The 25,385-nt window shown below is 49.3% G+C and overlaps 1 protein-coding gene across 1 annotated transcript; it reads left to right on the top strand.

Annotated features, from left to right (window-relative positions):
* The first annotated feature begins 2,593 nt into the window (after nucleotides 1-2,593).
* Nucleotides 2,594-18,164, top strand: TENT5B (terminal nucleotidyltransferase 5B). The gene is made up of 2 exons (XM_056847673.1): nucleotides 2,594-2,797; nucleotides 17,115-18,164. The coding sequence occupies exons 1-2, from the start codon at nucleotides 2,594-2,596 to the stop codon at nucleotides 18,132-18,134; spliced, it is 1,224 nt and encodes a 407-aa protein (XP_056703651.1). The 3' UTR covers nucleotides 18,135-18,164.
* Nucleotides 18,165-25,385: the final 7,221 nt, after the last annotated feature.

Genomic DNA, 25,385 nt, shown 5'->3' with positions numbered 1-25,385 from the left:
TCATTATGAAGTTGCTGTGCTTGCAGCATTCTGGTCTTTGGCCACAATCCCATGTGCAGGGCTCATGCATCCTTAAAGCCATTGAAATAAACAGGTGCAAGTTTACCTACCTCTGTGATGGATTATGGCCAGCAAATTCCAAAGTGCTGAAGCACTGGCATGCGCTGGGCAGCACTTTTCTTTAAAAGTTATTGACATTGTATTAAACACTTGATCAATTATATCACTTTGGGCATAGTAATATATTTGTGTTTTGATTTGGCTTATTTGACACTGATGTACAATGCCCTCTTCAGGGGGATAAACCACCTTAGGTTGCACCTGTGCAACATTCACACAAATTGGTCGGAATCCCCAAACCCCATCCCATTTTTCTTCCATGTTTATTTATTCCCCCATCTGTACACCCAAATCCTTCTCCCTCTAAGTGCACAACCATCCCAAGAAATCCATTCTTACTTCACCCAAATCCTGCCACTTTTATTGTTGTTACTGGTATACACACATATGTATACACAAACACACAAAAGTTATAATTCTGAAGCATATTAACATATTTGTATTTAGATTTGGCATGTCAATATGCATACCTGTGTGCATGTGTGAAGCCACCTGAAGCTACTTATACTGAATCAGACCCCTGGCCCATCAAAGTTAGAATTGTCTGACTGGCAGCGCCTCCTCAGGCAGAGGTCTTTGACATTACTTTCTGCCTGGTTCTTTTAAATGGCACTGCTAGGGACTAAATCTGGGACCTTCTGCCTGCCAAGCAGATGCTGTACCACTGAGGCAAGCCCCCCTACAAAATTTGGGAGAGGAGGCCAATAAATGCTTTAAATAAACCAATGCACCTCTTTACAAACCTCAAATCCAACCTCCGTAAAGGCCAAGGTGTCTTTATCATCCTCCCTCTCGTTTGCAGAGCTCAGCCATGATCCTGAAAAGTACAAGATAACCAAGGAAACAGCCATGTCAGTCTGTTGCAGATAGGGTTGCCAGGTCCCTCTTTGCAACTGGCGGGAGGTTTTGGGGCGGAGCCTGTGGAGGGCAGAGTTTGGGGAGGGACTTCAATGCCATAGAGTCCAATTGCCAAAGCAGCCATTTTCTCCAGGGGAACTGATCTCTATCGGCTGGAGATCAGCTGTAATAGCAGGAGATCTCCAGCTACTATCTGGGGGTTGGCAACCCTAGTTACAGAGGGGGGAAAAACAAGCACAAGTCTTCCAGCACCTTAAAGATTTGCAAGAGTTTGTTCCCCCGCAAGTCTACCCTAGACTCAAGCCCCCCTTTGCAACTGATCAAAGCGGGCCCTTTCCCAGGGAACCTTGAGCTGAAATAAAAACCAGGTTAAGTCATGTCCACTAGGAACCTCCGGGTTAGGAAGGCAAGAGATCCCCTAAGTATACGCAGAGTATCTTTATCTCCTCCTCTCCAGTAATCACAATCAGCCTTGCTCATCTGAGCTTTCGGGTCCGAGGGCTACAATTCCCACGTGATGCCCAGCCTCCTCCACCAGTGGTAGAGCCTCTGCTTGACAGGCAGGAGGTCCCAGGTTCAATCCCCGGCAACTCCAATTTGAAAGGGACTAGGCAAGTAGGTGATGTGAAAGGACCTCTGCCTGAGACCCTGGAGAGCCATGGAGAGGGGCTGTGGCTGAGTTTGCAGAGCATCTCTTCGGCATGCAGAAGGTCCCAGGTTCAATCCCCGGCATCTCCAGTTAAAGGGACTAGGCAGGTAGGTGATGTGAAAGACCTCTGCCTGAGACCCTGGAGAGCCATGGAGAGGGGCTGAGACTCAGTGGTAGAGCATCTGCTTGGTATGCAGAAGGTCCCAGGTTCAATCCCCAGCATCTCCAGTTAAAGGGACTAGGCAGACAGGTGATGTGAAAGACCTCTGCCTGAGACCCAGGAGAGATGCTCCCCATCTGAGTAGACAATACTGACTTGGATGGACCCAGAGTCTCATTCAGTATAAGGCAGCGTCATGTATTCAACCCTATCATGTGTTCAACCTACCACCGCCGCTTTACCTGCGCTTCGCAGCGACTGTCTCTTTAAAAACCAGCCTCCTCCCCGTCGGCCAATCACAGGCAGGACTCCCCTCTGACGTCCCAAACTACGAGTTCACCCTTGCTTTTTTTTCCCCCCCGCTCTCTCCCCCGCCCCCGCCCGTGGAACAAAGTGGGCGGGGCCGACTCCGCCCCTTCGGAACGGTCCCGGCGCCTTCCGCCAGCCCGCCCGTTGATTGGCGGCGCGGGCGGAGCCAATGGCGGCGCGCGGCGGGGAGCGTATATAAACCGCGCGCGCCCACGGCGGCCCCTGCAGTGCCGGAGTGCGGCTTGGCGTGAGGGCGGGCTTGGAAGGGAGGGGGGGAAGAAGAGGAAGAGAAGCGGCTCGAGCGCGCCCTTTGCCGGCCTCCCCCCCCCCCCGGACAGATCGGCTTCTCTCGCTTCTCCTCCTCCCTTCTGGAATTGTCCTTTCTGCCGTCCGGTTCTTATCCGTGCATAAAGCCGGCGGGGGGACTCAGGGCGCCGCTCTCCTCCTCGCCCGCCTTGCCAGCGCCTCTCTGCTCCCAGGGAGGCTGGTGCGTCGCCATGCACTCGGCCGAGCCAGCGGGGGCCGCTGCAAACTCGGGGCCGCCGCCCCATAGCAGCAGCGGCGGCGGCGACGACGGGCGCTTCAGCGTCCTCAGCTGGCAGCAGGTGCAGCGGCTGGACCAGATCCTGGAGGAGGCTGTGCCCATCCACGGCCGGGGCAACTTCCCCACGCTGGCCGTGCGGCCGCGCAGGATCGTGCAGGTGCGTGGCGGGGCTCCCCTAGGAGAGGGGGGGGCTGAGTGGTAGAGCATCAGCTTGGCATGCAGGAGGTCCCAGGTTCAGTCCCCGGCATCTCCAGTCAAAGGGAGTAGGCAAGGAGGTGATGTGAATGACCTCTACCTGAGACCCTGGAGAGCTATGGAAAGGGGCTGTGGCTCAATAGTAGAGCACCTGCTTGGCATGCAGGAGGTCCCAGGTTCAGTCCCCGGCATCTCCAGTCAAAGGGACTAGGCAGGTAGGTGATGTGAATGACCTCTACCTGAGACCCTGGAGAGCTATGGAAAGGGGCTGTGGCTCAGTGGTAGAGCACCTGCTTGGCATGCAGGAGGTCCCAGGTTCAGTCCCCGGCATCTCCAGTCAAAGGGAGTAGGCAAGGAGGTGATGTGAATGACCTCCGCCTGAGACCCTTGAGAGCTATGGAAAGGGGCTGTGGCTCAATGGTAGCGCTCTGCTTGGCATGCAGGAGGTCCCAGGTTCAGTTCCCGGCATCTCCAGTCAAAGGGACTAGGCAAGGAGGTGATGTGAATGACCTCTACCTGAGACCCTGGAGAGCTATGGAAAGGGGCTGTGGCTCAATGGTAGAGCACCTGCTTGGCATGCAGGAGGTCCCAGGTTCAGTCCCCGGCATCTCCAGTCAAAGGGACCAGGCAGGGCCGGTGCTGCCATTAGACGAACTAGGTGACCGCCTAGGGCGCAGACCTCAGAGGGGCACAGAACTGACCCAAGGGGCACCGTTTTCAACAGATTAATTTCTTGAAAAGATGCAGCTGACAATTTATTTTATTTTATTTTTTTTAAGATAAGTGCCACACTGGTAGTAGAAAAGGGCAAGAGTCCAGTAGCACCTTAAAGACTAACAAAAATATTTTCTGGTAGGGTATGAGCTTTCGTGAGTAGACAATGCTGACTTTGACGGACCAAGGGGCTGATTCAGTATAAGGCAGCTTCATGTGTGTTCCTCCTCCCCCCCCCCCAAATACTTAAAACCAAATTTCTCCTGGGGATTGAGGTTCCGCAGGCGAGCTCTGCCTCCCAGAGTATTTACTTGAAGAGGAAGCAGAGTGTGGCACCTCCATCCTAGTGAGTTGCTATCCCTCTCCGGTTACTCAGGAGAAGCAATCGATTAGGTGGTGGTGGTGGTTCTATGCTGACTTCGCTTGGGTCTGCGTAAGTCTGTGGGGAGGTCTAGCGGTCAAGCGGACGGAAGTTTCCACCTTATAGCTTTGCCTTTCTGAGGCTGCTCGGACCTAAGCACAGCTAGTATGTGGAACATTAGCCCGCTTGGTCAGTATGCCTTCCTACATACTTGCCAGCCTTGGTGGTCAGTTGGGTTGAGGTTCTGCATACTAACACTGGCATCCTAACTCCCTGTATTAAGGTATCTAAGTGATTCTTTAAAAGCAACGCTGAGCTTCACCAGTAAATGGCAGCTGTCATCCTGTGCATACTTATGTGTGTGTGTGGGGGGGTAACCCCTGAATAATGTAATACTCCTAAGAGGAGAGATACCCAGAAAAGGGCCCTAATGCTTGAGGTTCTGTATACTAACACTTTACTAACATGGGCATCCTAACACCCTGTGTTAAGGTATCCAAGGTTTTTTAAAAAAGCAATGCTGAGCTTCACCAGTAAACTGCAGCTGTCTTCCTGTGCATACTTATTTGGCGGGGGGATAACCCCTGAATAATGTAGGACTCCTAAGGGGAGAGATACCCAGGAAGGGCCCTAATGCCTATCAGAAGCAAGTGGAGGAAGTGGGTGGGGAGGGTGGGGGGCCCCTGATCTTGTACATCTCTATTCATGCTTAAGCCTCATTGAGTTAAGTGGGTGTTACTCCCAAATTCCTGTCATAAGAGTACAGCCTTATATCGCATAGTTCTCGCCTCAGTCATCTGGTGCATGCGAGCTTCTATAATTACTTAAAGGTGTTATAAACTTAGCCTTTCTGGCCAATTATTAACGGCTTTGATCTTACCCCATATTAGTGTATGGCATGTGCGTGGTGGAGTAAGCAGGTTGATTATCCCGAGCAACTCCCATGGTTTCAGCAACTAGGTTGAGATCCGAGGGCCTGGGCAGCTAGACCAAAGTGAGCTGTTTCACCCGGGGCCGGTGCTACCATTAGGCGATCTAGGCAGTCGCCTAGGGTACAGACCTCCAAGGGGCACAGAACTGGCCTGTGGGGCACAGTTTTCAACAGATTAGTTTCTTGAAAAAATACAACTGACAATTTGTTTTTTAATTTTAGGATAAGTACCACAACAGTGCTATGGAATATAGTTAATTATAGAGTCTTATAAAAAGTTTTGTGCTTTTATTTTACTACAAGCCATCTGTTTTTGAAAATTGGTTAGCAATTGCGGGGGGTACAAGTAGTTAGCCTTGTCTAGGGTGCAAAAATGGCTGGCACCAGCCCTGGTTTCACCTCAAACGCCGCTATGACTCGTCCCCAATATGCATGAATCATTGTTACTCGTTCGGTAGCCCTTGGAGCATGCAAAACGCATCATGTTACTTTTGGGAATCCTTCCAGTTCCCCTTTTTAAATCCCCTCCAGTTCCACCTTGCAGACCGAGCTGGAGTTGGCCACAGAGATGGCATCTGAGGCAGGGATTTCCTAGTTCGTGGCTTGGTCTGGTGGCCAGTGACGCCACTACGGGCTTGGGCTACATGCAGCTTTCTGATGGAGGAGACATTTTGGGGGACGGAGGACACACTCAGGGTCCTTCGTGGTCGCGACCTCTGTAATCCTTACGACAATCCTATAAGAGGCCACCCTGCCCAAATTCTGGCTGGGAGGGTGGGCTAAGAATAGGGACTTGCCTAAGGCCACCTGAGCACACGGCTAAGCCTGGCAGGCATGCGTTGTACATGCCGGCCTATGCCAGATCCCGAGCCCCCTTTCCACCAAACTGCTGTTCGTGTGAGTTCTTGAGCTAGTTTAAAAAAAGGCTTCTGTTGAAATAAATATGTGTGTAGGGGGGATGTCACTGGGGATGTAAGGAGGCTATGCCAGTGGTGTTGGGGGGAAGAGAGGGCTGGGGAGATTCAGGCGAAGCTGGTCAAAGCCGGCCCTCCATTGAGTTTGTAGACTGAGGAAGGTATATATTTGTAGGTTCTTGTAGGTTATCCGGGCTGTGTGACCGTGGTCTTGGTATTTTCTGTCCTGACGTTTCGCCAGCAGCTGTGGCAGGCATCTTCAGAGGAGTGACACTGAAGGACAGTGTCTCTGAAGATGCCGGCCACAGCTGCTGGCGAAACGTCAGGACAGAAAATACCAAGACCACGGTCACACAGCCCGGATAACCTACAAGAACCTATGAACTCTGACCATGAAAGCCTTCAACAATAGTATGTATTTGTGCTTAAGACCGCTGGTCAAAAGAGCCTGAAATGAAAGGAAAGACTGAGGAAGGCCCTGACTCCGGAAGAGAGAGGGAGAGCTGTGGGAAAGAACCGTCTGGCACGGGATATTGTCGACGGCGGCTCGATCTGCGCTTGGGGTTATGAACTGTGGGGTGGAAGTTCTTTCTGGACTGTGGTAGCACCAGGGCTGTTGGCTCTGACAACAGAACTGGCCTGGGGGCTGTAAGCAGCGGTAGCAGAAGTTTGGGTTGCCGGGGTGGGGGGTGTTCTCTGGTCGAGGAGATTGTTCACGAACCACCCACTCAGCATGCCCATTGAAAGCTAAAGGGAAGGGGGGGTAATAGTTACACCCCACATCTGAATGAGAGGAGGTTGCAAACGCTTTCTAGCTGATCTTGTAGGGCCTTCTGTTCACTTGGAGGGGGCAGGGGACCACTAACATATAGATGGCCTGGTCTCAAAAAACGCCCAAGATGAGTGGAGGTTGAATACTTACAACCTGTAGCAATGGACTTTTAAGCAGCCCCAGAATTGTGGGCAGCAGAGTGTGATTGGAGGGCCTGTCGCTTTAGTGAGTGGTGGAGAAATGGCAGAGAAATTAGAGAGGGATGGGAATGTCTGGAAACACTCTTCTCTGGGCCATAATGAGGAGAAGGAGGATTTTTGATATCCTGCCTTGATACTGGGGTCCACTCAGTGTAGAAGGAGAAATAGTTCCTAAAATAGAGGCATCTGGAACAAGTAGTAATTAATTTTATGTTGCTTTTCTGGTTCTTGATAGTGCATGGAATTACTGACCTAAGGCTGGGGCAGAACCCAAGAGATTCTTGGTGGGGTGGGTAAGGAATTCTCTCTGCCAGGGCTGGGGGCTGTCTTCTCATGAACTCTTCCAGGGCAGGGCAGTAGTAAGTATCAATACCACCAGAGGAAGATTAGCCTAGGTATGCATGTTCTCTGGTGTGGTATGCTTCCTATAGGGCTCCCTCTCTCTCTCTCGGCCATATTTTCTTGGCAGGCTGTCCTGTGCGAATGCTTACGCACGATGACATGAAAGGCAGTTTTTCATGTAGAGGGAGGTGTCGACCGCAGAAGTAAAGATTAAGGGTATGGAACTCAGCGCGCGAGTTGGCAGAGGTGTCTTCTGCTGAGCCGTGTCTGAACAGCTCCTGCTTCAAAGTCGAGGGAGGAAACTGGGATAAGGGGACTCGGTATCTGCCAAGGGTGTTTCCCTTTCTGGAGTCAGCTTGCATTCTGTCTCCCGTGGAGCATGTTGGAGCAAGAGCCACAGACGTTAGAACCCCTGTACATGGTTTTCCCCCCTGTAGTGCAGCGTTGACCTCGTCAGTGGGTTGGTGGCTGCCTTGACCAGGGAAAAAAGGTCGCTCTAAGCTCTTTCTGCTACCATTGACCCTTCTCTTACCAAAGCAGCGTATGCCAGGAGTATTGGACTCTGTCCTGATGAGCTTGCATGCTGGCTGGCCCCTTTGCTTGGCACCCTGCTGTCGGCTTATATGGAGCTTGGAATCTGCTAGCAGAAAATAAATCTGCTGAGGTGGTGATATCGAGTCTCTCGGCCTTGGCTGTGTGCCATTTGGGGCTCAGGAATTCTCTAGCTGGAAGTGAATGCCGGTTTAGCAATAGCTATGAGATGGATGGAGAAACCCGAGCATGGCTTCTCATGCTGGGTTTGTGTTGTCAGGCATCTGATGCGTGTGATAAGGCTCTGATCGACAGGGAATGATAGGAATGGGGCAGTCCAGGAGGCCCTTTTTGAACTGAACTTCATGGGGTGACTTTGGGCCAGATTCTCTGGGCCTAATTGCCTTCCAGCTGAGCCAAATTAAAATTGCTACGGCAAACCAGGTATGCCGCCCTTACCGGCTTGAAGGAAGAACAGGATAAAAACGGGGTGGCTGTTAACACTTGGTTTTGAATATTCTAGTTGCTGACTTAGGGCCCCTTAGCCAGTGGGAGGGCTGCAGAATACATAAGAAAGGATACCTGATGACAAAGAGGTTTAACTGAGAGTAAAACTACCTGTTTCAAAGGAGGTTTGCTCAGCGTTTCTTTAACATTAAAGTAACTGCAGGGCCCCTGTCTGTCCTTCTACTGATAGAAATGGTGCTCCCTGTGAGCTGCTGTTACTTGCAAGGAGGTGGGGTGGAATACAATACAGTGTGAGTACCTGCCTTTCCCTCCCTTATTACACCTAATAAGCCTCTGTGCTGTACCTTTTCCTTGTTGCACCTTGCAACCAATGCTACCATATTAGGTTGTGATTTCTTTTGGGTGGAGTATGGCTAACCTGTCCCTTGCCACCGCAGCCCCAATTCAGATGCATTTCAACGTTCGAGAAAATGTTGGCACACCTAGTCATGAATCTCCCATGTTGTTTGGCCCATCTGACACACGTCTGAGCGGCATTCTGTCCGGCCCTTCCTGTAAGTATCCCTAGGGTTATGCGCATGGGGTTGTTGCCGCAGAGATTGAGGTTTGCCCAAAGCGGTGCTGTGCTTCACGGGCGTGGAACTCCATTTGGTCAGGCCCTCTTACACTTCAGGCCTGTGCAGAGATAAGCTTGTCTAAGACTATTGGTTTCAACAGGCTTAAACTAGAGTTAACTCTGCTCAGAATAGCACAGTTACTCTGCTGTACCGGCTGAAACAAGAGCTGGATCGCTGAGAAGAACAGAACGTTGAGGGAGCTGGTAAGCACATATGGAGAAGATCATACTAGATGGCCTCTAACAGACTGTAACAGACTATTGCCAACATAATAATTTGTTGTTGGATTTTGTTTCGATAATTAAATATGCTAGGCTGTGTTCTGTACTTGTAGCTAGAAACCTGATTTGTAGTAACAGCCATTGGAGATTGGCTGAAGGCTCAATTTTGACTACTCCAGCATTCTGTCTGACATGTTTCTGCCGTTTGGCTTTACCTGCTGGGCCGCAAATGAAAATAATTTGTTCCTGAGTTTACCTGACAGGATGGCTTTCTTAGAGAAGAATACCGAAGCCCCAGAGTCAGATGCTAAAAACCACAGCTGTAAACAAATATAATCTCAGCAGCCAAACTGAACAGGAGTTCTGGTTGATCATCCTCCCTGGGCAGTGTCTCATGCTGGTGAAGAGATGAATGGAAGCCATTACCTCTGTACTAAATTTCTGCCGCAGTGGACTGGTAGTAGTTGTGTAACCCTAATTTGGATATCCGAGGGCAGCATAATAAGGCTGGGTTGGAGTCTGAGATGGGAACACCCTGAAGTTGGTAACTGCAGTCGCACAACGTAGCTCAACCTGCAACTCGTTGAAGCTTAGTTACTGGCAACCTTCACCCTCGCTGCCCAAACAGGGCCAGTCAGTCTGCCAGAAGAAAATCTCATATACTAATTTGTTTAAAATTAATCAGGTCTTTGACTCTGCATCCTTTGCCCTCGTGGCCATATGGATGTCCGTAATTTGAGCAGCCAGACTGAATATGGCTAGACTAGTGGGATGGCTCTCATTAAAGCCAACTAAAAGTCGCCAGTCTAGTGAGCAAGTTTTGGCATTCCCCGGGGGGCTGGATATGCAAAACATCCTGGCTGGTAAGATACCCCTCTTTCATTAACTTGTGGCACCTCCTTTGGCCCTGAATTTGAGAGGAGTCTGCTGCGGAAGTGCACCTCGCTGTGCTTTGTGTTAGACGCAGTCTTCTCAGCTTGGATCTTCTGCATCTAGAGGAGGAGCCAGTTGGGCATGCGGGGCTCAAGCTATGGGGGAAATGAAAAACAGACTGTTCATTTCAACGTACCCACCATGAACTTAATGCATACACCACAAGCAGTGCAAAAGTTTGCTTGGTCTCTTTAAAAGAGGTCTTCTGGTCTGCTTGTGTGAATCAGGAATACGTGGAGGCACTTCATGGTGGGGGGTGGGGGGAACACATTCTATGTCCAGTAAACTGATCTCCTTCCAGCACAAAATATTGGTTGGATCCAGACAAAATTTTCCAGTGTCAGAATGGAACTGGCATGCCTCTCTTCCCCATCCCGCGGCAGCCTACTGATCTCAAAATGTTGCTCCTGGGGGACGGGACCATACAGGTTGACGTGAAGGGGCTCTGCAGTAGAATGGGGGAATTGGTAGAAATTGCCAGTTTAATCTGGATTCAAGCCTGTGTGTGTCAGGTGGCGTCAAGTCGCTTCTGACTCACAGCGCCCCTATGAATCAGTGTCCTCCAAAGTGTCCTATCTTTAACAGCCTTGCTCAGGTCTTGCAAACTGAGGGTCGTGACTTCTTTTATAGAGTCAATCCATCTCTTCTTGGGTCTTCCGCCTTCCCTGCTGCCTTCAGTTGTTCGGATCCAACCTAGTAGCATCAAAATATTGCTGTAATATTTCACACCACTTCTTAGTGTAGGGGGAAATGGCATCCGGCTGTCCTTTTTGACCAACTCTCTAGTGAAGCTGGGGGACATGGAAGGCTATTTCTAGTACAGTCCACTTGCCCTAAAATAGCCTACTCTGGCATGTGTTGTCACTGCCACAAATTACTAGGGATTTGTTTGTCCATTAGGTAGCAACCGGTGTGCTTAGTAGGCACTAATGTCATGCCAGTAAGCTGCTGCATATTCATTTTGTATGGGAGGTGGCTTCATTCTTCTGTGGTGACTCACTAATATAAAATAAGGCACATTGAATTCTAATTAAGAAAACGTCCCAAAAAAATAATAATACCTGGCTGCCTTTCGCAATTGCTAGAATACGAAGGTGTTTTTGGGGTGCTTCCATGTGCTCGCATATAAACTGCATACAGAAGGGTGGTGTGTAAATTCCAAATTTTGTACTAATTGCAAACTTTGGCACGGAATTTAGGTCAGGTTATGCTAAGCAGAAAACATTTGTGGTCAGACTAAGTGTAGAGGTATGTTTGATTGCATTTCTCTAATTCAAGTTTTGCAGAATTCAGTTTGTTTATGAAGTCTACTAGTTTGTGGGCAGGCAGGTCTTCTCTAGAATAGAGTGCATATGCTAACCCTGCATGCTTTATATCGAATTTTGATTCGATTCTGGAACTCAGAATTCTGTGGAAGAGGCCTTCAGTCACGGCCGGGCATGGAATATTGAAGCCCTGCTGGTAGAATGCGTTAAAAGCCCCAAATATCTGCCATCATACAACTGAGGCGCTTCTCAGAGCCCTTTGTCTCGCGTGGAGCTTGGCAGAGTTGGACAAACGGCTCGTACAAGCATCCAGCTCTCCACTCGCATTACCCGAGAGAGCAGGGCTCGCGAGCCAGAAGGACCTTTTCCAGGTCCCCAATGCAGGCCGTCGTCTTCATTTTGCCGAATTGCGTGCCACCTTGCCAAAGGCTTGCTCGAGGCAATCCACCCTACTATGCTTCCCAAATTACTAAACTGGCGTTGATAGGCAGGAAGGAGGGAGGGACGGGATGGTCTGTGGCTAGTGGGGTGTACTTGGCTGGCAGGATTGAGGTAAGTTGGAAGCAAGCAGATTTCCTTGTGCCAGATGGCTGTGGAGGGCAAGCAGCAGCATGCAGTTTAGCAGGGCCCAGGTGAGCACCTGGCCGTTGCAGGCAGGAACGATACTGAGGAAGAGGTTTTGCCAGGCAAGGTGTGAAGGGGTGGTGCATTAGAACCAGAGGGCTCTACTACAGGCCCCATCAGTGAATAATAATCAGTTTGGCCCCAGGGCAGTTGCAGAACAGGGAGTTGAGTTTCCTCAAATGAGTTTCAGAGGTAGTCTTGGCTGCCATGTTTAAACCGAAGTCGTAGCACTGGCATGAATGGGACATGGATAGTTGGGGCATCCAAGCAATGAGCACATAGCACCCCTCCCTTCCCCACACACTATTCAACCATGTGCTGATGCAGCGTCTACTGAAACGCAAATCTCCTTTTCCGGACACCCCAGGCAGGGGGGATGCAGAAGGACAGCCTTTCTGCTTGGCTGGTATACTTTGCGGCCTAGGTGCGGAGAGCCTCCTTCTGCATCAACTGAATAAAGACAAAAATGCCCCACTTGTGCAAGCTATAGTATGCTCGGGAATATTTGTACCTAGAAGTTGGGTGTTGACAATGCATTTTCATGCTGGCCAGATGAATAAACCATGTGATGAAGTTCCTGGACATGTGCCCATGAGTAATAAGGATTTAATGCGTTTTAATCAGCTCTTCTAGCTCAGTTGGAGGCTCGGTCTGCTACTGCTTTCCTGAAACCGTAGGTAATGGAAAGGAGGGGCAATTAAATTTAGTCCCTGGCTGCGTCTGCAGCAAGGAAGTTCTCCAGAATGCATGGGTGCTAACCCTGGCATCTGATTAACCTAATATGTTATAGCAGGGGCATCAAACGTATGGCCCGGGGGCTGGATCCGGCCCCTTGAGAGCTCCTATCCAGCCCGTGAACCAACCGAGGCAGCCAACCTCCATTTCTGATCCGTGCTGGCAAGCCCACTGCGAGCTTGTCAGCTGAGGCAGCCACCCCCCCTCCTCAGTTCTGATCTGGGGCGGTGAGCCCGCTGTGGGCTCACCTGCCAAGGCAGCCACCTCCCCCAGTCCACTGTGGGGCATAGCCCGCCGACCAAGTGACATGTCATAGCCAGCCCTCTATGAACAAATGAGTTCAACACCCCTGTGTTATAGTTTAAATCTTCTGTTGAAGATTCTGTTGACTAGGGAGACATTGTGGGCCTGGGCCCTTGCTGAACTCCTTGCTTTTAAACTAGGAACATTTTTAATGAAGAAGAAGATTTGGTTTTTATATGCCGACTTTCTCTACCACTTAAGGAAGAATCAAACCGGCTTACAATCACCTTCCCTTCCCCACAACAGACACCCTGGGAGGTAAGTGGGGCGGAGAGAGCTGTGACTAGCCCAAGGTCACCCAGCTGGCTTTGTGTGGAGGAGTGGGGAAACCAATCCAGTTCCCCAGATTAGCCTCCACCGCTCATGTGGAGGAGTGGGGAATCAAACCCGGCTCTCCAGATCAGAGTCCACTGCTCCAAACCACCGTTCTTAACCACCACACCAGGCAAGCTCTTGGTAAACTTTTAGAGCCTACTTTTCTCTGTTCGGTAGGTTCCTGGGGCTTTTCCGTGGGGCAAATAAAGCCCATCAAATAGTCCTTGGAGATTCCCCTCTCTAAATGGGGACATCGCCACCTGCGGCAGACTGATTTAGGCTTGCCCACCTTTCTGTGACTAGCATGAAGGAATTAGTTGCCTTTTGCTGCTGGCAAAAAGGCAACGCGCATGTCAAGCGATGCATGCAATAGTGTTAAGACTTGCCCCTTTATGCATCCTCATGGCATGGTGTGCATGCAGATAGGCCAGGGTTAGCCAGAGGAGTCTGCAGACTGATCATGGGAACGGAGTAGCTCTCGGCTGCATCGTGGTAGAGGTTCCGGAGGCCCGTGGGGCGGCACTACCACTAAACCAGCCCATCTGAGTAAAAAGTTAGGTCCAACATTGGTCTGATTGCACCTTTTTGTGTAGTGGTTAAGAGCGGTGGAGTCTGATCTGGAGAACCGGGTTTGATCCCCCACTCCTCCACATGAGCGGCGGAGGCTAATCAGGTGAACCAGGTTGGTTTCCTCACTCCTGCACACAAAGCCTGCTGGATGACCTTGGGCTAGTCACAGCTCTCTTAGAGCTCTCTCAGCCCCACCTACTTCACAGGGTGTTTGTTGTGGGGAAGGGAAGGTGATTGTAAGCCGGTTTGAGTCTCCCTTAAGTGGTAGAGAAAGTTGGCATATAAAAGCCAACTCTTCTTTTGCTTCATGCTACTGTAGAATTTTGTGATCCTATGATAACACTAAAGTGAAGGTATTTCACCTCTTCCTATGCTACTAATCCTAGGAGCACTCATAGGAACATACTTGAAACTGCCTTATCCTGAATCAGACCATTGGTCTATCAAGGTCCGTATCGTCTACTCTGACTGGCAGCAGCTCTTCAGCATCTCAGACAGAGGTCTTTCACATCGCCTACTACCTGATCCTTTTTAACTGGAGAGGTCAGGGATTGAACCTGGGACTTTTTGTGTTCCGAGCAGATGCTCTACCACTGAGCCATGGGCCCTCTTTGGCAGTTTTCTCTAAATAAAGGGAAATTACTTTGGCCAGATGAATGTGTATCAGCCCTAAATGCAGAGGTTGCCTCAAGTGATTTAAAAAAGGAGTTTTGTAATGCTGGGTTTGTGGCTTCCACACCAGGTGACCTACTTGAGTAGCTTGGGGCCGGAGTGCCTGTATACGGACCGGTGCTCTGCAATACTTGGTGGTAAACAGAAATGTTAAATTCTATAAATTTTGAAGCCCCAGGGAAAAAAAACTTGTTCTCAGAAAGAGGTTTTTGAGAAACCAAAATATCTGCAATACTTTCCTATAAGACCTAAACTTCTTTGATTTGACTGCATAAAATGAATCATTTTTAACTTAGCATATAAAATTGCCCTATTTGGCATAGCTATGGGGTTTAAACATTTTCATTTTCTAGGAGAAATTTCAGGTATACCCAACATTTGAGAGTTGCAGACTGCTGCTTATGGTACCACAGCACCATATCTTTAATTTTTGACATCAGAGAGAAGGGGAAAAAAATAAAAGGCAGAAAACAAGTTCTATAGTAAAGAAAACAGTGTCTTATTTGGACAGAAACCCTTTAAGAGTCACAATATGTAGGACTGCCAACATGTTTGGATATTAAGCCAAAGTTTATAACAATGAAAATACTGAACTCAGAGTTTCCCAATTTTTCCATTGGAAAGATTTAAAGGCTTCCGAGGTTTTCATGCTACACATGAAAGGCTTTCTATTTTTAAAATAAGGCAAGGTTTGAGTGTGAAGAAGTCCTGAGGGAGCGTCTCCCCCCCTTGAGCCTTTACATCTCTAGTGGTAAATCTGTTAGCCCCGTGGCACAGAGTGGTAAGCTGCAGTACTGCAGTCCAAAGGTCTGCTCACGACCTGAGTTCAATCCTGACAGAAATCAGTTTCAGATAGCCAGCTCAAGGCTGACTCAGCCTCCCATCCTTCCGAGGTCGGTAAAATGAGTACCCAGCTTGCTGGGGGTAAAGTGTAGATGACCGGGGAAGGCAGTGGCAAACCACCCCATAAACAAAGTCTGCCTAGTAAACGTCGGGATGTGACATCACCCCATGGGTCAAGAATGACCCGGTACTTGCACAGGGGACCTTTACCTTTTAACTATAGCAGGCAAACCAAGCAGGCAGAGCTTTCCAAGTTGTAGAAACTTCATCTGTTGAATTGCTGCCATTCACAAAGCTGTCAAAATCTCACCCTTCCTTGGAAATAAGAACAACTTGGTCGTGAGCACCATTCAGGGGCTCCTTATCCAGAAATTTGAAGGTTGTTGGCTCTAGAAAGTGGGAACTGGACTCTAAAGTGCTTTAACACCTTTCTCTAATGTACCTAAATGCTTGTTGGCAAAAACAGGAATCTGGACTCCTGTTTTTCCTCCCCCCCCCTCCCAATACACACATTTTGGGCTGAATTCTTCAGTATTGAACCACATCTGTTTTGTCTTGTGCACTGCCTGAGCCAGTATTTTATTCCTTCATTATATAGATGGCTTGTTCAGACAATGGAGGGTGTCTTGAGACGCTCCGTCTGACGTTTCAGCCTGGCATGGTCCAGGAGATGGCAAAGGGGGCACTTTTATGTTGTCAGTGTTGCCTTCTAAGCACTTGGTCTGGCGTGAAATCATGGAAAAAGCCATCTGCTTCTCAATGCATATCTAGTAGTGAAGCAAAGACAATTGCTCGGGAAGAGACGGGGAGGCGTACTCAGGTCCTGTGGCATATTATGGCCTATATAGCTTTAGTTCAGGTTAGTTCTTGCAATTAGCACTTAAATCGGAGGGAGACAGCAAGGATTGGCTATGGTTGGGCTGGCTGGCAGGTCGATGCCTGGAGCCGCACATCCCAGTAGCATGGAGCTCTGCCATACAAATTGCAAGGTCTTTGCCTGCCCTGGGGTCTTGTTTGTCCTTGAGCCTTGGCAGGGACAGCTCCAGGAACAGTCAAAACTAATACAGCTAGTGTGTTCAGCCTTCCTATACACCAGCTAACACATCTACATTGGAGCTTCCTCTAGGTTTGCCAACTTGCAGGTAGTAGCAGGAGATCTGCTAATTCAACTGATCTCCAGCCGATAGATCAGATCACCTGGAGAAAAATGGCCACTTTGGCAATTGAACTCTATGGCACTGAAGTCCCTTCTCTCCCCAAACCCCGCCCTCTTCAGTCTCTGCTCCCAAAATCTCCCGCCGGTTGCAAAGAGGGTCCTGGCAACCCTAGCCTCCTCGCCTCATAATCTTTCTGTTCTGCACTTAGGCCAGGGACTTCCTGGAACTCTGCTCAAATACGGCTAAAAGCTGCAGGAGGAGGGACGGTTCTTGCATTGAACTTGCCCAGGCAGCTGCTGCCTTAGGGCAGAAGATGGCAAGGAGACCTTCCGCTTGTAACTAATAGTTCAGATAGGGTATAAGAAGGCCTCAGATCCCATTAACAAGTAGGGTTGCCAGGTCCCTTTTTGCCACTGGCGGAAAGTTTTTGGGGCAGAGCCTGAGGAGGGCAGGGCTTTGGGGAGGGATTTCCATGCCACAGAGTCCAGTGGCCAAAGCAGCCACTTTCTCCAGGCGAACTGATCTCTATCGGCTGGAGATCTGTTGCAATAGCTGGAGCTCTCCAGCTAGTACCTGGAGGTTGGCAACCCTATTAACAAGGTGAAGTGCAAAGCTCCAGGTGTGCGCATGGCAGCTTTTCTCTTGTAAGTTGGCTCTGTCAGCACGTTAGGAAAGCCAACAGGTCAGCCCTTAAGTGCAAGCCAAACACTTTCCCCACCTCCTATTTGAGTTGCCTCCTGTCTCCAGAGTGTCCGGTACTTACAGCAGCGTGCCTCTCCTTGTGTTTTCAGGTGGTCCGCAGCCGTCTAGAAAAGAAGGGGGTTGCTGTCCATAACGTGAGGCTGAATGGCTCGGCGGCCAGCCACGTCCTGCATCACGACAGTGGTCTGGGATACAAAGATCTCGATCTCATTTTCAGGGTGGACCTGAAAAGCGAGGATGTCTTCCAGCTGGTGAAAGACGTCGTGATGGACTGCCTCCTGGACTTCCTCCCAGAAGGGGTAAACAAAGATAAGATCACTCCCATGACTCTGAAAGAGGCCTATGTGCAGAAGCTGGTGAAAGTGTGCAATGAAACGGACCGCTGGAGCCTTATCTCGTTGTCAAACAACAGCGGCAAGAACGTAGAGCTCAAATTTGTAGACACTCTCCGGCGGCAGTTCGAGTTCAGCGTTGATTCCTTCCAGATCATATTGGACTCGCTGTTGCTCTTTGGGGAGTGTTCGGAGAACCCGATGTCTAAGAACTTCCACCCTACGGTCACTGGGGAGAGCATGTACGGGGACTTCGAAGAGGCAATGGACCACCTGAAGCACCGAATCATTGCCACTAGGAATCCAGAGGAGATCAGAGGCGGTGGACTCTTGAAGTACTGCAACCTCCTTGTGAGGGGGTTCAAGGCCAAATCGGAGGTAGACATGAAGGCGCTGCAGAGATACATGTGCTCCAGGTTTTTTATAGACTTCCCCGACATCGGGGAGCAGCAGCGGAAGCTAGAGTCCTACCTACAGAGCCACTTTGTCGGGATGGAGAGTAAGAGGTACGATTGCCTGATGACTCTGCACCGGGTGGTGAACGAGAGTACGGTGTGCCTGATGGGACACGAGAGGCGGCAGACGCTGAACCTCATCGCCATGTTGGCGGTGAGGGTCTTGGCTGAGCAGAACATAATCCCGACGGTCACGAACGTGACCTGCTATTATCAGCCGGCACCCTACGTCAGCGAGATAAATGTCAACTACTATGTAACCCACATGCAACCCCTCATGCCTTGCAGTCACTCCTACCCAACTTGGCTCCCCTGCAACTGAGTTTGGCAATGCCTCAATACTCTGGGGAGGGTGGCGAGGGGGGTTAAAGGCCATTCGCCCCTGAGAAGAAACATAACCAGAACTCTTGCTCCTACATTGGAATGAAGTCAGTCTGCTGTATACTGTGGGGGGGAACTGTGCAGTGTTATGAGTAGTTAACCGGAGATGTTTACAGTAAGAAAATGCTTGAGTTATGTATGGGGTGAGTAGAATTAGGTTAAAAGGTAGAGCTGCACTACCTGAGTTGAAAGATGGATATATTTTTCTTTTTTTTAAGTACAAGAAGTGTTAAGGGCTGTGCAGACTATTTCTGAAGAGATGCCAGAGTGGCTAATTCCTTTTAAAGGACCAAAGAAAATCCTATTCAAGTGCCTGCAACCAAAAAAAGAAAAAAAAGAATTGTACTGTAACCTTGATTTTGTTTTTTGGTAGGGGCAGAGCTCCCTCTTGGTAGATCAAGTAGGGATATCTGGTTTTTGTGTGGGGGGGATAGGGTCACCTGATCATTTCTGTCAAGGGAACCGATGTAGGCTGTGGCTGGAAAGGGCAGCCGTTGCCTCCTGGCTCGCTGTTAGAAGTGGGGCCAGCCCTACTGATCGCAATCAGCGCGTGGGGAGCCGGAGGGGCGTGACGTGACACTTAGAAATGTGGTGTTTTTTTAATGTCATACAGAATCCTCGCAAAGGCTGAAAGGAAGGCGAGGAACCTGTCTCCAAAGTATGGCTCCACTAAAAGCGCGGTGCCCCCCCCAAAAAAAATCTGACTTCAGGAAGTGAATGTCCTGGAGGGGAAGGGGGAAATGCTGGGAATTGTGCGGTAATAAAGAAGCCACTGATTGGTAGGCTGTTGGGGATGAAACAAGCTTGACCTGAAACACCAGCAGAATTGGGCAGACTGATCTGTTCTTGGTGGGGGGGAGGTTTGGCTGTGGCAGAGTTTTGGGCAAAGAGCCCCGGGAGTCTTACTGAGAACTGCGGCTCGTTCTTTGTAACCCCATTCCCCTCCCGCTCTGAGAATGGCAATCCTCTCCTTTTAACTAGATGCCTGTGTCCTGCTGCTTGGGCTCCGTGCCGGAGTAAGATGGCATTTTATGTAACGTAGTGATGGACCTCTGTTAGCCAAGACTTAGGAGGAGAGAAATTGTAGAGTTTCCCTTTTTTCTTTTTTGGCAACTGGAAGGAAGTGGGAGATCTCAGTTAAAGCCAAATCAGACTTGTCTCTGACAGGATTTTAGTGTCATGTATAAATACTGGAGGTGGGAAGTGGCTGCCTGCGCGGCACACAATAGCCCTTCCCTGATGTGTGGGAGCGCATAGCAGTTCCTGTCTAATGTGTTGGTTCGGGTTAACGTGCCCGTGCTTTTTTAGAAAGCCGAAGCAGTCGAATGCTTTAGCTTTTTGGGGTCGTGCCTGCTATAGAAGGGGCTGCGTTAAAACGTTTCATGGTACATCCTTGGAAGGTCGACTTATTTACCAATGTTTGTTTGCAGTAAAGTTGTACCATGTTTGGGGGCAGTTTGGGGGGGAAATGAAATAAAATATCATACTTGGATTGTTGTCTAGGTAAAATTCTGCCTCTTTTCCTGCAAAAAGTGTGAGCTGGGTTGGCAATGACCAAACTGTTCTCAAGCCTGTGGCCACGCTGAGAAAAACACCTGCTCCAGCCATTGCCTCTTCCGCCATTCTTCCTGGACGAGGAGGTGCCACTCATTTCTAAAGAGGTCCAATGAAAGTGTAAATAGGGAGTTCTTCTGCAATATAAATAGCTCTTGGGCTGGCGGGGAGAGGGCTTCCTCTACATACCAGTGATTTCTTCCACGCACAGGAAAATGTGGCTGCGGTGCCTGATATCAGGGGCTTAACTGAGTGTTTTTTCCTCTTTCCACTCGAAAAAGCTGCTTTTCAATATTGTAACTTTGGCAGCTTTTCCGTAATTCACATTTTAAGGCGGGGGGCGGGCGAAATGGGTTTGCACTAATCAAAGTAGCACAGATATCTAGCAGCACTTAACTCTTCTGGCTGAGTTCTCGAGAGGGAAGCTTAAAGGACAGAACTGCCTCTTCCACAAATAAAAAAGCAAATGCAAATACTGTTAATTAAAAAAAAAACTTTCCCCTGTAACCAAGGGCTTTATGGGAGAATTAAAAAAAAAAGTTGCACTTTTTGTAGGGTGTGTATGCGTACAGTGAAATTCCTACAAATGGAAGCTGTGTTGGACATTTTTTTTTTGCCGTGATTGTGCTGTTCTTTTGTATGTGTGAGGGGGTTATCTTAACGGTTTGAAGAGCTGGGCACCTCCAGACTTGTGTTTGACTGTGTTCTGCAGCTACCACACCTGTCATGCGGTAGGCCTGACAAGACTTGCTAGATTCTTTAGAATCTGTCACCATAAATAAATACAATGTATTGAAATCTGTTGGGTTATTCTTCTTGCTTTGATCGCAGAAGTGGGGGGACTGAGGCCGAAGCTTCTGGGCCCGTCACACCCCCTTTCTGTATCCTACCAGTTTGATTGCAACAAGTTGAATTGAGGCGCACACACGCACACACAAAAGGCTCTGCGCTTGTCCAGTGCCAGAGACCATTCTTCCCATGGTGCCACGTACTTCCCGGAGTGTATCAAGAGTTCGAGGGCAGTTGCAAAGAGAATTAAAGCTGCAGATGCCTTATGTAGCATCGGGTGGTATCGGCACAGGGGCAGATGGGAGCACAGCAACAACCTTCTCTTTTGCAAGGGCGCTGTACAGGCCCTCTTAAAGGTAAAGGTCCCCTGTGCACGCACCGGGTCATTCCTGACCGGTGGGGTGACGTCACATCCCGACATTTCCTAGGCAGACTTTGTTTACGGGGGTGGTTTGCCAGTGCCTTCCCCAGTCATCTTCCCTTTACCCCCAGCAAGCTGGGTACTCATTTTACTGACCTCAGGCGGATGGGAGGCTGAGTCAGCCTTGAGCCGGCTACCTGAAACCGACTTCCGTCGGGATCGAACTCAGGTTGTGAGCAGGCTTTGGACTGCAGTACTGCAGCTTACTAGTGAGCCCTCTTAGGGGAAGGGAATGTTGGTCCGGAGCAGGTGTGCCCCTCTCAGGAGTACAAATTCCTGCTGCCCCTTCAGCCCCTGACTTAAAATGAAAGCACCTCTTACCCTTTGGCATTTTATGCAGGGACGTTTCCCCGCAGTCACCCCCCACCCCCGCCGACTACTTCGGAGCTTCCATTTGATTTTGTGTGCCTTTTCCGCCCATCAGAAGTCGCCTTGCTCTCCCTGCACGGTTTGCCCATGTTTTTCAGATGCTGCTTTAGCCATAATCTGGAAAATTTGGGCAAAACGTGCGGGGGAGAGTGAGGCGACCTCTGATGGGCGGGAAAGGCATGCATAATCAAAAGGAAGCCCAGAAGCAGATGGCAGGGGGGTGACCGTGGGGAAACGTCCCTGCATGAAAGGGCCTATATGTAACAAGATGTGATTGCCCTGTTTTTATTGAAATCGTTTGGGACTACTACTGCTTAGGCAGTTAAGGCACAATACACAGCCCTTCTGTGTTGGGAACAATACAGAACCCTGAACTTACCTTCTTCCAAACCTGTTTCCCTCCCTCAGCTGTCAACCTCTGTGGGTGGGGCTGAAGAAGAAAATCGGATGTGGATGGGAGGATTTATGGAGCATGCCTGGCCAATGCTGGCTAAGGAGCTCGTGGTATAACCTATATCCTCTAACCTTAGCCTCTTTGCATAAGTAATTTATAAGCAGGGCTTGGGAGAACGAGCATGTATAAGTGGTAATAGAAGTCAAATATAGGCTATGAATTGCGGGTGGGGGAATACTTAGAGGGGCTGGTTCTCAGCTTCTAATGTGGCCCTGTCGTAATTCTCGATTGCTTTTGATAACCATCAGCAGCATCGGTAAGAGTGTATTTATCTCTGAATGGGCTTTTCAGCACCAGGTTTTTTCCTCCAGCTTTGCTTCTTCACTACATCGTTTTTCCTTCCTTCCTTACACAGTGCATTTTTCTTTTAAGTTTTCCCCATTTTTTTTTCAATCTCCCATTTGTTGTGGCCTGAAAAATACAGGGGAAAACTGGGTGGGGAGGGGTGCGACAAACAAGACTGTGTCTAAAAGTGCGGGGGGGGGGAGGGAACCATTTTTTTAAAGAAATCCAGTAGTAGTGAAAAGCCTGATGTGAGGATCTACCCCTTCCCATTATTGTGCCTTAGTTACCGCCCTGCTAAGGTTTTAGTGCTCTGCTGTTCCTCAAACTCGGTCTCTTCCCACCCCTGCTCCATCACAGCCTGGCTGCCTGTCTCTTCGAATCTGGCCACAGCAGCAAAAACGAGTCACCTGACATGGCTGGCTCTTTTTCATTGTTGGGACAGATCAAGCTAAAACAAAAGGATGCTCGTGGAAAGCACTGGTTGTGATCCGAAAGCGGCTCTTGATGTTTAAGCCTTCTTTGTTTCATATCCAATAATAAAAAAAAATCTATTTTCTCAGAAGGTGGGTCTGTCCTTTTTATTTTTTGGCTAAGCTGAAGCTCCCAGAGCAAAACGATACAGGTGATGGTTACTGTAGCTTTCAAGCATACCAGATCTCGCTACTGCTAGAAGCCAAGCGGGTAGGTGAAGGGGGAAACTCTCAGCCTAGAGCAGAGGTTCCCAAACTGCTCTGTGGAGCACTCGGTGCTCCACAAAGAAGAGTTGGTTTTTATATGCCGACTTTCTCTACCACTTAAGGAAGAATCAAACTGGCTTACAACCACCTTCCCTTCCCCTCCCCACAACAGACACCCTGCGAGGTAGGTGGGGCTGAGAGAGCTCTAACAGAGCTGTAACTTGCCCAAGGTCACCCAGCTGGCTTCGTGTGTAGGAGTGGGGAAACCAATCCAGTTCACCAGATTAGCCTCCGCCGCTCATGTGGAGGGGTGGGAAACCAAACCCGGTTCTCCAGATCAGAGTCCACCGCTCTTAACCACTACACCAGGCTAGCTCCACGAAACATCTAGTGTTCCATGAGACTGGAAAGAAAAATACTACTGTCCTGTCTGGGACGGTCGTCCTCTTCCACTGAGTGTGCAGCTTTTCGGGAACCTCTGCATATGGAGGGTGGTGGGGGCGATCTGGCTGTGACATCTGTCACCCCATTGATCGGCATCAACCCTGCCGATCAATGGGGTGACAGATGTCACAGCCAGATCGCCCTCACATCCTGCTGTCATTTGGTTTAGTATATAGGTGCTAGGTGAAAATTAATGCTCCATGACAAACTTCTCTCCTGAAAAGTGCTCCATGACTCAAAACGTTTGGGAACCTCAAGCCTAGAGGGTTGGCAGCAACACTTACAGCTGCTTCTCTGAAGGGAGGGGCTGCGAAACCCTGAGCTGACTGAACAGCAATTCTTTTATGTATTGTTTAATACTGATTTGCTGTCCTTGGAGGGAGTTGACTGGCTTCTAGCCTGTGGGAAATTAGGAGCTCTTAAGTCTTGTGGGTATACCTGTTTTGAGTGTGTCATGACTTGTTAGCATGTTAGCAGAATTGATTCTTCACCCAGCTGCCAGCTGAACGCTTTGGCTCCTGTTTTTGTTTTGCTGCAGGATCAAAATGGCCTGGCAGCGGTTGATGTGCAGATGTTTATTCAGATTGGGGGGGGGGAAGCAGTTAGCATACATCAACATAGTGGTTAAGAGCGGTGGTTTGGAGCAGTGGACTCTGATCTGAAGAACCGGGTTTGATTCCCCGCTCCTCCACGTGAGCGGCGCAGGCTAATCTGGTGAACTGGATTTGTTTCCCCACTCCTACGCGAAGCCAGCTGGGTGACCTTGGGCTAGTCACACTCTCAGCCCCACCTACCTCCCAGGGTGTCTGTTGTGGGGAGGGGAAGGGGATTGTGAGCTGGTTTGGTTTTCCCTTGTGGTAGAGGAAGTCGGCATATAAAAACCAGCTCTTCTTTAAAAGGCGGGGGGCTGAGACACCCTTCCCTCCGCCTGAGGTCCTGCAGAGCCTCAGCCCATCAGAAGAGACAGTTCCATTGCAAGATGGTCGGAGGTCCCTTCATATGCGCCTGTCTATGGCAAGAGGCTGTGTGTGGGAGTCCTCTCACAGCTGTGTTCTGGAATATGCGGCCTTCTCGAATGCAGCCGACCAGACCACATCTCATCTCAGCATCTAGCGGCTCGCTGCTGTTATCCAGTTTGGGGGATTAAGCGGAGCTTAATTCCCACAAATGGGATTTCAGAATGTCCTAGCATCAGCGCTTGGAAACTGGTCCTAAACAAACAAAAATGTTTGGGAATTGATGTTTTCTCAGTGCTGGGGGCAGCGGGGCTCAGCAGATAACCTGGGCTATATCCTGCTCGCCCATGGAGCTCATTTTGGGTAATCCGGGGCCAGCTGCTGCATTCTTAGCCTGCCCTACCTTGGAGTTGTGAGGATAAATCGGGGGGCACTGTATACTACCCCAAGCTCCTTAGTAGAAAACAAAAGCAGTTTCCTATCACTCTGTTTCTGGTATGATTTCTCCCTCCCCCCCCCAAAAAAAATCTTGGACTGAACTGGTACATATTTTAGCAGATGTTACCATTTGGGGGAGTAGTTCCCCTTCCCCCAAATAACCTATTTACTGATATTGCAGGACAGAAGAGTAACAGCCTTTTTTCCGGGAACAGGTTTTGACATGAGGGTTGCCAACTTCCAGGTATTAACACAACTAAAAACACCTATGCTGTATCTGGGAATGGCCAGAGAACAACCAGCAAATAGGCTCAGGGATATATATAATCAAAATCTAAGTAATTTTTTTTAATCAATGAACCAAATCACAACCATGTGTCAAGGAATACCAGCACCATTCTCCAAACAGTGAATATGCAAAAAAACTAAACACTAATAGCTATAAGTAGAAAGTCCAAGAAATATACAAAAACCCAAACACCAAGAACTACAAGTAAAAAGTCCACAATTATAATTGGCACTTGGTCCAATGTCTTGATTCCAAACGATTTCAGTAGCCTTGTCGAGGGCTGGAAATGTATCTTGTCTTCTTCACCAAAAAGTTCTTCCAAATATCAAATTGCTCAGAAAAGCTAGGGAAATATGCAGGGAACAGGCTTTGACATTAAGGTTGCCAACCTCCAGGTGCTAGCTGGAGAGCTCCTGCTATTACAACTGATCTCCAGCTGATAGAAATCAGCTCACCTGGAGAAAATGGCTGCTTTGGCAATTAGACTCTATGGCATTGAAGTCCCTCCCCAAACCC

The sequence above is a fragment of the Euleptes europaea genome, chromosome 3, assembly GCF_029931775.1.
Source record: "Euleptes europaea isolate rEulEur1 chromosome 3, rEulEur1.hap1, whole genome shotgun sequence".
NCBI classification, from domain to species: domain Eukaryota; kingdom Metazoa; phylum Chordata; class Lepidosauria; order Squamata; family Sphaerodactylidae; genus Euleptes; species Euleptes europaea.
Note: the sequence above shows the minus strand (reverse complement) of the source record. Positions and strands in the feature narration are given on the sequence as shown.